Below are 13,926 nucleotides of genomic sequence, written 5' to 3' on the forward strand. Positions count from 1 at the left end.
TATACAGATAAATACTAAGGTATTTCAAAAATTTCATAGAACAATAAATTAAAAATAAGTTTATTTCAGTTAAAAAAATGAGAAATGCACACAGGTTTTGCACAAAAATGCATTTTCCAGGATTTTGGAGACCACTCACATAATTTATAAATTACGATAGAATCGTTTCTTACTTACCAGTCCTTTAAACCTTTTATTTCCCTCTCTTATCTAACAGTGCAAGTTAGGGTATCCACTAAAAGACTGAATAGAAATATTATTGTGGCCAGTCTTTTCTTGCTTTTATTTTTTTAAAGATTTTATTTTTTTTATTTGACAGGCAGATTTAGACACTGAGAGAGAGAGAGAAAGAAAGGTCTTCCTTTTCCGTTGGTTCACCCCCGAAATGGCCACTACGGCCTGCGCGCTGCGCCGATCCAAAGCCAGGAGCCATGTGCCTCCTCCTGGTCTCCCACGCAGGTGCAGGGCCCAAGCACTTGGGTGATCCTCCACTGTCTTCCTGGGCCACAGCAGAGAGCTGGACTGGAAGAGGAGCAACCAGGACTAGAACCCTGTGCCTATATGGGATGCCGGTGCCGCAGACGGAGGATTAACCTAGTGCGCCATGGTGCCCCTCTTGCTTTTATTTTAAACATAATATTTCTAACATAGTAATTTTAATGCTTGCTTTAACTGTTATTTCTTATCAAGTTAAGGAATTTTCATTCTAACGCCAGTTTGCTAGGAGTTTTTCAAGGCTGTGTGCTGAATTTTATCATGTCTTTTCTCCAAGTACTGCAACAGTATTATCTTTCTTTTTTACTCTGAATATATAATAAATTACTACAGTTAGATTTTTAATAATAATCTCTGAATCCCTGCCAATCACTTTACACTCACGTTTATGAATATTGGCTTCCAATTTGGAATGTATTAACTTTTACATCTCAATAAGTTCAACCTAAACCAACATAAATATGGTTTAACCACTGTATTCTGTTCATGTTTTACAAGCTTTCAGGAATACAATAGCTATAGCATAGACAGCGACCATCAGAGAGGTATGGTACTTAGAAGAAGGAGAGCTACTGCTCAAACCTATGACTGTCTCACAATGCTTAGGTGTATTTGTTCCTTTTTTTTCACTCCATAAAAATCTCGTGCACATCTCTCAACAAGGGGGTTTGAGGGCTTCATCTATGCCAACCACCACTTGGGTACTGCAGATAAAAGCAGTGAGCCAGGGAGAAGCAATGCACCTTCGCTGAGTTCAGCTTTTAGATGAAGGACAGAGACATTCAGCATCAGTGAGTAAAGCATGGTGTGCCGGACGGTGTGAAGTTGCCGTGGAGGGTAGGTCTAGGGGGTGAAGGGGTTGAGTCCCAAAGGGGAGACAGGCAGGGTCACACGTTCAACACAAACTGCAGCATACCTGGGCAAAACCAGTATGAGGAAGAGAAGTGAAGCTAGGCATCACAACACAACACTCTCAACATACAAAAGCTCTACTTGCATTTTATTTTGGAGGGGGAGAGACTGTATTTTCAGGACTGACATTCAGAACAGTGGTTCCCAGCCGACTTCTTTCCAATGCAACAAAAATAAGGAACACTGCTTCTGGTGTGACCCAGCCTTCCCTTCCTCACTTAGGGAGCGTACTAGAGTAAAGAGAAAACTAACAGGCATTACTACTGTAGCAGCAATTTTTAATCCTTCCCAAACATTCGAACTATTTTTCTAACAATATTCAATTGGTTGTGCATTTCACAAGAGATTAAAGATTATTGTGGTTGGCAACATGGTTGATTTATTTATTTATTTGAAAGTCAGAAAATTCACAGAGAGAGAAGGAGAGGCAGAGAGAGAGAGAGAGAGGTCTTCCATCCACTGGTTCACTCCCCAGTTGGCTGCAATGGCCGGAGCTGGGCCGATATGAAACCAGGGGCCAGGAGCTTCTTCCAGGTCTCCCACGCAGGTGCAGGGGCCCAAGGACTTGGGCCATCTTCTACTGATTTCCCAGGGCATAGCAGAGAGCTAGATTGGAAGTGGAGCAGCCAGACTCCAACCAGTGCCCATATGGGATGCCGGCAATATAGGTGGCGGCTTTACCCTCTACACCACAATGCTGACCCCATGGCCATCTATATTTTAAAGCCAGATGAAAGATTGCCTGTCATTCTGCATAGATGCTCAGTAGGTACCCCTAGTTGCCATCACTTGGACAGAAATGTTGACTGTCTTTAGTTCACTCATTAATACAGCTGGAAACTGCAGAAAATAGTGACAGAGAATGATCTATCATGTGCATCGTGTCTGTTCTCAGTCCTGCAGGAAAGGCACCCTGCCTTTCTCCATGAACTCCATGCAGTTTGGGTGGGGCTCACTGGGTTCCAGGTGTGAGCAAATTACACAGGCCTGCTTAATTTTTAAAATTCCCATCTGGGTTGCAGTAATTGAACCAGAAAATAAAGGCTGTGTTTTAGAAACAGGTCTCACAGAAGCTGTGATCAGGATTTTCAGTGAAAATCTTGGGGTAGGGGCACACTCTTTGCACTGAGTTGACTAAGCTGATAGGATATCATCTGGGAGTGGTGGGTCGTTAACCCTGGTACTACTTAGAAAACCATCTGAGAATAAAGAATCCACCAGGATGAGACAGGAGGAGAGAGACAAAAGAGACGATATTACCCTTGTTACATCTGGGTTTGACGAAGCCTAAAGCCGTAACCTTGGACTGCACAGCTGTGTGAGTGTTATTAATCTGTGTTGCAATTCTGAAATTTATAATCAAAAGTCCCCAACCAATAAACCAAGTAGTTCATCAATTTGTTCAAGTGGCTTAAAATCAACTCTGCCTTCCTCTTCCTCTAGTTACCTGTAGCCAAAACTGACATACACACTGCATTTTTTAAAAAAAATGCTTAAATCATCATAAAATTTTTTTCAGGAACAATGCTGAAATCTATATGTTACCATAAAACCACATAGAGATTTGCCACATACTTATTAATAGACTACATATTATTGAGGGAAAAAAATCACTACATTCAAAATTTCAAGAAAACTGGTTAAAAATTAAAGCATGAAGTCAGAATTCACACTTTTATGTTATTTAACAAATTGTGTCAAGCATGTATTTGCTATCTCAAAAATTGCCAATTTACCTAAGTTATAATCTTAGAATCTGAAATTCTTACATTTTCCTTCTTAAATAAAATTTTTAATGAAATTGGTAGTTTGGCCAAAAAAAATTTGTATGCATCTCATCTAAAGCACCAGAAAATACGTAGTATTTGAATTTTAGCCAATGTTAATCTGAATCTACTTAATATCCAAATAATATAAAGTGATAAAAACTTTGTGAAGGCAAGGAGTCCACACTCCTTAGCTGTGCATCTCAAACACTGGATATTTAATAAGACAATCAATCATAGACTTGCATGATGTACACTCAAATTTAGCACTGAAAGTAAAACAGAAAGGTCATGGGGAGAAAACCTCCCCTTCCATCATAACCCTCATTAAAATCAACAAATATGGGCTGGCGCCGTGGCTCAATAGGCTAATCCTCCACCTTGCGGCGCCGGCACACCGGGTTCTAGTCCCGGTCGGGGCGCTGGATTCTGTCCCGGTTGCCCCTCTTCCAGGCCAGCTCTCTGCTGTGGCCAGGGAGTGCAGTGGAGGATGGCCCAGGTGCTTGGGCCCTGCACCCCACGGGAGACCAGGAAAAGCACCTGGATCCTGGCTCCTGCCATCGGATCAGCGCGGTGCGCCGGCTGCAGCGGCGGCCATTGGAGGGTGAACCAACGGCAAAGGAAGACCTTTCTCTCTCTGTCTCTCTCTCTCACTGTCCACTCTGCCTGTCAAAAAAAAAAAAAAATCAACAAATATGCAACACAGGGACCTACTAAACTGATGTCTGTGATTCTCATGAAGTTTTTTTTTTTTTAATTATAACCTGGTAGGTTATCTGAACTTACTGATTTTTCTTCACTGTACTTTTATTCAGGAGATTTGACGTTTACAAAGGCCTAGAGGAGACAGCGCTGTTGCTGCATCTTGGCACAGATGCTCTCTCAGGTGAAACCTACAGACCCACCTGCAGGGAATCTCAGGGCCGAACCCAGGGTTCCAGAAGACAGAGCCTCCCACCAAAGCAGCCACACGTGGTAGCAGAAGGAAACACCTGTCTGTCACAACTTATTTTCATGAATTTACCACAAGGGCCACACTAGCTATAGCTTAGCTAACTTCTGGAAAATAAGTATCTGTGAACATTACTAAAGTCTACACAAGAAAAACGATGCATTTTGAACACCTAATTGACCTGCTACGATTCTTGCTGTGAAACCTCTGCTCAAGTGAAATCTACCTTTTGACTTCCTCAAGATGATGTGCAATGAGCATTCAAAACAATCAAAAACAAAGCAAAACGGCCGGCGCGTGGCTCACGAGGCTAATCCTCCGCCTTGCGGTGCTGGCACAACGGGTTCTAGTCCCAGTCGGGGTGCCGGATACTGTCCCGGTTGCCCCTCTTCCAGGCCAGCTCTCTGCTGTGGCCAGGGAGTACAGTGGAGGATGGCCCAAGTGCTTGGGCCCTGCACCCCATGGGAGACCAGGAGAAGTACCTGGCTCCTGCCATCGGATCAGCGCGGTGCGCTGGCCGCAGCACGCCAGCTGCAGCGGCCATTGGAGGCAAAAGGAAGACCTTTCTCTCTGCCTCTCTCTCTCACTGTCCACTCTGCCTGTCAAAAAATAAAAATAAAAATAAAAATAAAAAACCAAAGCAAAACAAAAAAATCTTGCCTTTTTTTCCACTAAGGTCTCAAAAGTAAGGGAAGAAAAAAATGTGAGGCAAGGTGAGCAGCACTGCTTGTGATTTACTTGACTTCAGGAAGTGAATGTGTGAGAATGACCCACGTTATGGTGATGCTGCTGGCAAGGCCTGGCCACCGCCTTAGTCTCTCTGAAAATCTGTAATCGCGATACAGCAGGAACAGCTACAAAAATCAACTCACAACCATCAAGGATTTATATCTATGATGTGATGCCATCAAATTACTGTAGGTAAACATTGGGGAAACTGCACGACACTGGCATAGGCAAATAATTTTTGGAAAACATATCAGAAACACAGGCAAAACAAACAAACAAAAAAACACCAAAAGCAGACAAATTGGATTATATCAAGTTGAAAAGTTTCTGCACAGCAAAGGAAACACTAACAAAGTGAAGAGGCAACAAACAGAATAGGAGAAAATATTTGAAAACCATGCAACTGACAAAAGATTAATATCCAAGACATATAAAGAGCTCAAGAAACTGAATAATAACAAAATAATCAAGAAATGGGCAAATGACATGAACAGGCATGGAATAATATTCATCCAAAAAATAATGAATTCCTTCTTTTTTGCAACAAAATGAATGCAACTAGAAACCATTATACTTAGTGGAATAAGCCAGTCCCAAAAACACAAATGTTATGTTTTCCCTGATCTGTGGTAACTAACAGAGTACAAAAAAATGTAATGTATACAAGCAAAATTAACATTTTGCGATTTGACGATTGTTTATAGCTCTTGCCTTTGCTATTGAGGAACAGTATTTTTTTCTTCTTACTATTTGTTGAATTATTTACTTACTGGAAGATTAAGCTTACAATTATAAAATAAACTAAAAGTATGTCACTGTAAAACTTAAAAGAAAGAATAAGAAAGGAAGGAGAATATAGGGTGGGAGTGTGGGCAAGTAGGAGGGTTGGGTGGGTAGTGTCACTATATACCTAAATCTGTATATATGAAATACATGAAATCTTCTCACCTTATATAAATAAAAATATTTTAAGAAAGGATGAAATATAAATGGCCAACAGACACATGAAAAAAATGCTCAGGATCACTAGCCATCAGGGAAATGCAAATAACCCCAATCCAGTTATAATGGCTATCACCCAAAACTCAAAAAATAATAAATGCTGGCGAGGATATGGGGAAAATGGTACCCTGATCCACTGTTGGTGGGACTGTAAACTAGCACAGCCACTGTGGAAGACAGTATGGAGATTCTTCAGAATGCTGAAAACAGATCTACCATATGACCCAATAACCCTGCTCCTGGGAATTTACCAAAATGAAATAAAATAAGCACATGAGTTATTTTTACCCTCATGTTTATAGAAGCTCAATTCACAATAGCTGAGATATAGAATCAACCCAGATGTTGATAAATCACCATCTGGATAAAGACAATGGTATATATACAGTACAGAATACTACCTATCCATTTAAAAGAAATAAATTCTGTCTTTTGCAACCAATTGGATGCAACTGGAAACCATTATGTTTAATGAAATACGCCAGTCCCCAAAAGACAAATATCATGTTTTCTCTGATAATGTGGTAGATAATACAGAATACAAAAAAAAAGGTATAAGAATGAAACTGACATCTTATGATTTGATTATTGTTTTTAGCCTTTATTTTACTCCTGTGGAACACTGATCTTTCCACTTTTTTATTTGTCAAACATTACAGTTGGAGGTGCATTAAGTCTGTAATTATAAAGTACACTGAAATTATGTTATTGCAAAAATTAAAGGAAAAAAAGGAAGGAAGGAAGGAAGGAAGGAAGGAAGGAAGGAAGGAAGGAAGATTGAGAATGGGAGGGAGGGAAGTATGGTTATCGTAGAATTGAACCCATGAGATCATGATATCTGCTCTCTATATAATAATAGCAAATATATATATAAAGAAGCCTTAAGTGAGGCTCTCAGTTCTGCTGCTGTCTTTGTCTTGTGAGGGTCTAACAGAATGCCATGGACCCAGTGCTTTAAAATGAACAGATATTTACTTGGCTCATGATTCTAGAGGCTGGGAAGTTCAAGGTCCAGAGGCCACATACTTGCTGCATCCAAGCATGGCAGGAGATACCACACGGAGTGAGGTGGGGCACCGCCATCCTTGTTGAGGATCCCACTCTCTCAGTAAGGGCACTCACCCATTTATCAGGGCAGAGACCTCAAAGACTGATCCACTCCTAAAAGTCCCACCTTTCAGGGCTGTCATTGTGGCACAGTGAATTAAGCTGCTGCTTGCAATGCAGGCAACACATGAGCAGAGAGTTTAGGTCCCGGCTGTTCTGCTTTGGATCCAGCTTCTTGCTAATGTGCCTGGGAAAGCAGTGGAAGATGGCTTAGGTGCCTGGGCTCCTAGCACCTACCTGGGAGACCCAGATGGAGCTCCAAGGCTTCTGGCTTTGGTTTGGCCCAGTGTAGGCCATTGTGGACATTTGGGAGTGAACCAGCAGATGAAAGATCTCTCTCTCTCTCTCTCTGTCTCTCTCTCTCCTCCTCTTCTCCTTCTCTCTCAGTAACTTTGCCTTTCAAATACACAAATAAATCTTTTTTTGAAAAGAAAGAAAAAGTCCCACCTTTCAACAGTGTTTACAAAGAGGATCAAATTTCCATCTTATGCACTCTTCAGACACCTTCAAACCATGGCAACTCCCCAGTCACTTGTTGAAAATAACTAAGCCCCTTAGCCTCACTGTATTTAAACAGTAGCTTACACTGGTAATTTTCAGACCAAATGCAATGCCTTCATTACTGAAGCTACTATCAGAAAGTAGCTCAGAAAGATGGGTTATCACATGTTTTAATATTTGCTCTATGATCAGCATATTTTTTTTAAATTGTTAGCACTGTCAGCTAAAATGTTAGATTTAGGGATCATGCCTATCCTTTCTCCATGGTGTAGAACTGAGAACTGAGTAATTAAACTGGGGGCAACTTCTCATCTAGGGTTTTAATTTGTTCTCATGAGGACGATTTAAATCCAAGTAAGTCTATACTGAGGCTGGACTTTCTTTAATTAACAATAACAAAAAAGACCACCCTCTCTGAAGAGCCTAAATCCTGTAATTGCATCAAACTATCTTAAACACATCTTAAATATGGAGTCAAAAATTTAATAAAGGCCTAAGAGGATTAAGGTGATGAAGAATATGCCACAATTAAATTTTTTAGGATTTATATATATATATATATATATATATATATATATATATTAGGATTTATATTGTTAACTTGAAGGGGAGAGTTATGGGGGTAGAGGGCTAGATCTTCCATCCATTGGTTTACTCCCCAGATGGCTGCAACTGTCAGGACTGAGCCAGGAGCTTTATCCACATCTCCCATGTGGTTACAGGGTCCCAAGGACTTGAGCCACCACTGCTTTTCCAGGCACATTAGCAGGGAGTTGCATCACAAGTAGAGCATCCAGGACTCAAATCAGCACCCATATGGGATGTTGGCATCGCAGGTGGAGGGAGGCTTCACCGATTATGTCAAAATGCCAACCCTGACCACAATTAAATTTTAAACCTTACTGTATTCAGCAGAAATTATTATTCATAGTTCAAATTCACAGCTGAACAAATCAAATCAGAATCTAAGATACTTGACAAGTAAACAAGCAAGAAATGGCCTGCCTCACTAGACAGGAACTAGAAAGATGCAGTAGAATGCAGATGCATCACAACATCATATGTGCAGATGCTCTCATTGAGTACAAGAATCTTGGATGGAGCTTGATATTGGGTGATTGGTGTCTTTCCACAACAGTGTTTCTTTCCTAGAGAATGAAATTGTTTTGTTTTCTTACTTTACAGCATAAATGGAAACTCAAGTTGGCTCATATCAGCAAACTCAAGGTGAAGCCACATCAGTAGGTGATACATAGATTATCTCAGTGGTCCATATTGTAAACCACTTTGTTTCAGCTTACAAGCTGCAAACGAAAATTACACATCTCTTATTTAGATCTTCATTTGGATATCTCCAGTAAGAAAAATTAAAGCAAGTCTAACAGCAAACTTTCAGCTGTGTTTCTGAACCCCTCTCTGGAAAGATTTATCCAAATGCCCTATCTGGTTACAAATTATTTTCTATTACTATTCCGAAGCCTTGAGGCCATACATAAACACAAATTCTGAGTCATATTTTTAAAAAGAGGCAAATTCATTGTGATGCTCTTTTAAGACACAATCCCCTTATTCCTGATGGAGTTTCAGAGTGACGCAGTGATTACACCTACAACATAAACAACGATGGAAGTATAATCATGGTGAATGGTGTCTTTGTATAACATCTGTGTTTCTCCTGCCTGTTAAAATCTAGAGCCAAAAAGGAGTTACTTAGACATGTTTGTTATTGAACCAACTCATTTTCCAATGGCACTGATATATAATTGTCATTCTCCATTCAAGTAAGAGGAAGTTGCACCTTAATTAAAGTGTGTTTCCTTACCAGTTGTCAAAGGTGAGGAATGAGATGGGTGAAAAACTAATAAACTCCCCTATCTTCTATACACAAAGCTACACGCTAAACATTACTCATCTCGCTCTGATTCCCTATTAAGAAGGTCCCTCTCTGGTTCTGTTGTGATCATAATGAGAAATGTAGACGGGATTCTCAGAGACAACGAGCACATGCTCGAATCTGAGAAGCTGTCATTTCTAAATACCAGCTGTTTGTGGTAGGAAGGAAGGGACTTACACAGGACCAAATGCTACACTCCCCAGTTCTCTTCTCTGGAAAGTGGTCCTGGAACCAACTCGGTAATTTTGCAAATCATTTACCTTTGATCTCAGTGACATCCAATGTTTAGTATGAAATAGGCACCAGCACTTCAAAGTAGTCAGGGCTGTCCTCACTGCTTAACAGCCATTTAACCTCTCATTTCTCTATCTAGTTTGACTTTCTCCCCTCCTTAATGTTCTCAAGTTCTCCAGCGTGCACGTGACGGTCTCCACTTGACTCAGTTCAACACCGCAATTGGAGAGTTCTTTGGACAGCTGCTTCTGCACTTTGGATAATTAGTGTCCCATAAAGTGAAAATAAACAGAAAAAGATATCTCCCTTACTCAGATGCTATTTAAGGAAACACCACTGTAAGTAGAACATGTATAGCACATTTTATCCCAAAAGGGCTGAAAGAACTCCACAGGCATCAGAGAACTCTTGATTTGGCAGGACTAACTAGACAGTTGTTCTCTCTGCCTTTTCATCATGTCTATATTTCTCACTACTTAATCACTTGAAATATCAGAAACCTGACAATACCTGAAATAAAAATCCCATTTTCAATTTTTTGCTGAGTAGTACTGCAGTAGGAACTTTCCTGGGCAGAGTTTACAGGAATTAGATGACTCTCAAAGAAGTTTCTCCATGTGATCTATAAGTCTGTAAGCAGGTCCTTCTTGAAAGTCACCAGTTGTCGGATTAATTGGCTTTTTAAATAATTTCTAGTCCTCTTGAATGACCACAGATAATCTGCTTTCTTGAAAGGATTTGTCAAGGGCCGGCGCCACGGCTGAGTATGCTAATCCTCCGCTTGCGGCGCCTGCACCCCGGGGTTCTAGTCCCGGTTGGGGTGCTGGTTCTGTCCTGGTTGCCCCTCTTCCAGTCCAGCTCTCTGCTGTGGCCAGGGAGTGCAGTGGAGGATGGCCTAAGTGCTTGGGTCCTGCACCCGCATGGGAGACCAATTGGGGGGTGAACCAACGGAAAAGGAAGACCTTTCTCTCTGTCCCTCTCTCTCACTGTCCACTCTGCCTGTCCAAAAAAAAAAAAAAAAAAAACCAAAAAACAAAAACAAAAAAAAACAAAAAAAGGATTTGCCAGGCTTTGCAACACAACCTTCTGGGTTATGTGTTATTGGTCAGTTATGAGCTATTACTAATGAATCTCGCATGAAACACCATCATTTTACAGCAATTATTGGTTTACTAACTTGAAGTAAAATAATACAATCTACCTATAAATATAAGGGTGCTTCAAAGGGTTCATGGAAAATGGATTTAAAAGATAAGCCCATCTTTTAAAAGATAAGCTCATCCATTCAAATACATTTTTTTTCATAATATATATTTTCCAGGAACCTTTTTAAGATCACCAGTATGATTGTGCCCCTGACCCCCAGTAATATAATGCTTTAACTGCAATACAAAGTACAACTAAGAGAGTCTAAAAATAATCCCTTATGACATGGGCCACGATAGTGATGAAGCCTCACAAAAATAAAACAACAGGAATAAGGAAAATATTAAATATTTTTAAAATGACTTAATTTTTTAAAAAAGGTTTTATTTTCATTTTATTTGGAAGAGGGGAGAAAGAGAGAAAGAGATGGGGAGAGAGAGAGAGAGACATGTTTCGTCTACTGGTTCACTCCCAAAATGCTTGCAATCAAAGCCAGGACCCTAACTTATTTTCTTATTGAGATACCTCAACTCTGTATATTTTCGTAAATTTCATGCTAGATTTTAAGTCAAAGTCTAATTTTTAAAAAGCCCCAATGTCCTCTCTCTATATAAAACATCACTTCCACTGCTTTTACAGCATTTGTTCTTTCATACTGAAACTCTACAACTACATATGAGCTAGAAGTGCTATTATATTAGATCTATAAAAGTGAGGTCTATAATTCCACAATTTCGAGATCATGCAGTTTTCCCTGTTCCTAATGATCCTATAAATTCTGGTCTCTTCTACTAATTTCTGGTAACACATTCAGCCTAGTAATAATACACAATAAAGTACTAGAGATCCCCACGAAACCTCCTTACATGCCACATAAGAGCTGCCCCAACTCACCGGAGGAAGTTATCTGCAGCTAATTCACATGAGGAATTCAATGAAGCAAAGTAGAGAGGGACTACACACAATCCAGTCTTGTTAAATGAATTTAAAATGGGTGCCCTTGTACTTTCAAAATGCAGCGTTCCCCAGGCTGAGATTTCTACAGGGGCTGAAACCCTGTGTGGAGCAAATTCTCCCCAGTGGTAGACAGCGGCTCACAGTGGACACTCAGAGCAAACCAATGACTGGCCTTAGAATGAATGGAAATAAGTCAATTTAAAATACAAACTTTCAGGCTGAGCCATGTCAATCTAAAACACTGTAGAATGAGATATGCCTTTGAAGACAGCATGTAAGAATACATGACTATAATATGAAACCTTGTTTATTTTTTAAGTTTAAGCATGGGGGCAGGTATTTGGCCTAGTGGTTAAGATACCAGTTCAGATGTCTGTATCCCAAGTCAGAGAGAGTGGACAGTGAGACAGAGAGACAGAGAGAAAGGTCTTCCTTTTGCCGTTGGTTCACCCTCCAATGGCCACCACCGCTGTCATGCTGCGGCCAGCGCACCGCGCTGATCCGATGGCAGGAGCCAGGTACTTCTCCTGGTCTCCCATGGGGTGCAGGGCCCAAGCACTTGGGCCATCCTCCACTGCACTCCCTGCCCACAGCAGAGAGCTGGCCTGGAAGAGGGGCAACCGGGACAGAATCCAGCGCCCCGACCGGGACTAGAACCCGGCACAAGGCGCCGGCACAAGGCGGAGGATTAGCCTAGTGAGCCGCGGCGCCGGCCCCCAATTTGTTTCCAGCTTATGTAGACAGTAGGAGGTAGCAAGTGATGGCTCAAGTGGTTGGGTCTTTGTTACCCATGTGGGAGACCGAGACTGCACTCTGGGCTCCTGGCTTTGGCCTGGCCCAGCTCTGGACTTTGTGGGCATTTGGAGAGTGAAGCATTGGATGGAAAATCTTTCTCTCTGTATGTGTGTCTGTTTATCTCTTTACCACCCCTCCTTCTATCTGTCTCTCTCTCTCGTTCCCCTGCCCATGCTTTCCAAATTAAATAAATATATATAAAGAGGGGCAAGTGTTTGGGGTATTTGGCCTAGTGGATAAGCTACCAGATCAGTTGCCCACATCCCATATTGAAATGGTTGGGTCTGAGTCCCCTTCTCTACTCCCAACTCCAGCTTTCTGCTAATGTACTCTATAGAAGGCAGCAGGGATGGCTCAAATACCAGGGTCCCTAGCAACCATGTGGGAGACAAAAATTGAGCTCCTAGCTCATGGCTTGGGCCAGTCCCAGGGCTGGCTGTTGCAGGCATTTGGGGAATGAACCAGCAGAAAGGACCTCTCTCTCTCTCTCTCTCTCTCACACACACACACACATTTTGCATTTCAAATAAATAACGAAAATCCCACGTGGTGGGGCCTCTGAGCCCCAGGGTACCTAAGGCAGAAGAACCAGCTCCACCTGCTTCTCCGTGTTGCCTCATGAGCACACACAGTCACCAAGAGACTCAAAGTCAAGTATGAGTCTTGGATGTCCTCTGCAGGACACACAAGCCCCTCAAAACCCAGGTAATACAGAGAGGAGAGCATAAGCGACTCTGAGAAGCTCATGGAAAAAATGGAATTAAACGGAAAACATATTTTGGTACAAAAATATTTGAAATCCATGCACAGCTTTTTCACAGTTCACGTGTTTCATGAATCTTTGAAGTCCTCTCATAGGCACAGAACTGAAAAAATATAAACCAATCTTTCAATGCCATTTTCTATGAACTTTTTGAAATCCCTTCATGTTTAACTATAATAGAATGATCTGGGTTATAGTTTGTGATATAAAATCAATTTATATAATTTTATCTAAATTAATGTTGTTACCTGGAGGAAAAATAATATCTCATTTTATCATTCCATTTCAGAGGTTTATACAATGACTCAAGTAAGTCTCATACAAATAATCATGCTTTAGAAAACAAAAATGTATAGGCGATTTTCTTCTTGTTTTACATGCCTTTCTGGATCTGTGACTGGAGGAAGAACAGAAGGAGGGGACTCAGGAGCATGCAGAGAGCTTGGTCTGCCTCTCTGACTACTGCACAGCCAGTCCCAAAGTCCTCATCCTATGGGAACATTCACAAGGCCAATCATGGCTTTCACAAGTTGTACCTCCCATGACCGCTCCAAGGAGAGGGCAGGAAAGCAGAAACAGGAAGTGGATGGGCGGAGACAGCGCCCGCCTGCCTTGCTGCTTGCTGCCGCCTTTTAATATTATACTACTGGCTTCAGAAGCCTTCTTCCCTGAG

At 41.3% G+C, this 13,926-nt stretch overlaps 1 protein-coding gene across 12 annotated transcripts in view; it reads right to left on the minus strand.

The window, feature by feature from the left end:
• The window catches only part of CRPPA (CDP-L-ribitol pyrophosphorylase A), a 348,342-nt gene that overhangs the window by 132,661 nt on the left and 201,755 nt on the right, over nucleotides 1–13,926 (minus strand). Inside the window, exon 10 of one of the 12 annotated variants that reach the window (XM_051832563.2) lies at nucleotides 12,382–13,650. The exons of the other annotated variants lie outside the window; for them this stretch is intronic. Coding sequence (XP_051688523.1) covers nucleotides 13,627–13,650 — 24 coding nt within the window. The 3' untranslated portion in view covers nucleotides 12,382–13,626. Of the gene's footprint in view, nucleotides 1–12,381; nucleotides 13,651–13,926 lie in introns of those variants that run through there. 12 annotated transcript variants of the gene reach the window in all.

Source organism: Oryctolagus cuniculus, chromosome 16 (assembly GCF_964237555.1).
Source record: "Oryctolagus cuniculus chromosome 16, mOryCun1.1, whole genome shotgun sequence".
Lineage (NCBI taxonomy): Eukaryota > Metazoa > Chordata > Mammalia > Lagomorpha > Leporidae > Oryctolagus > Oryctolagus cuniculus.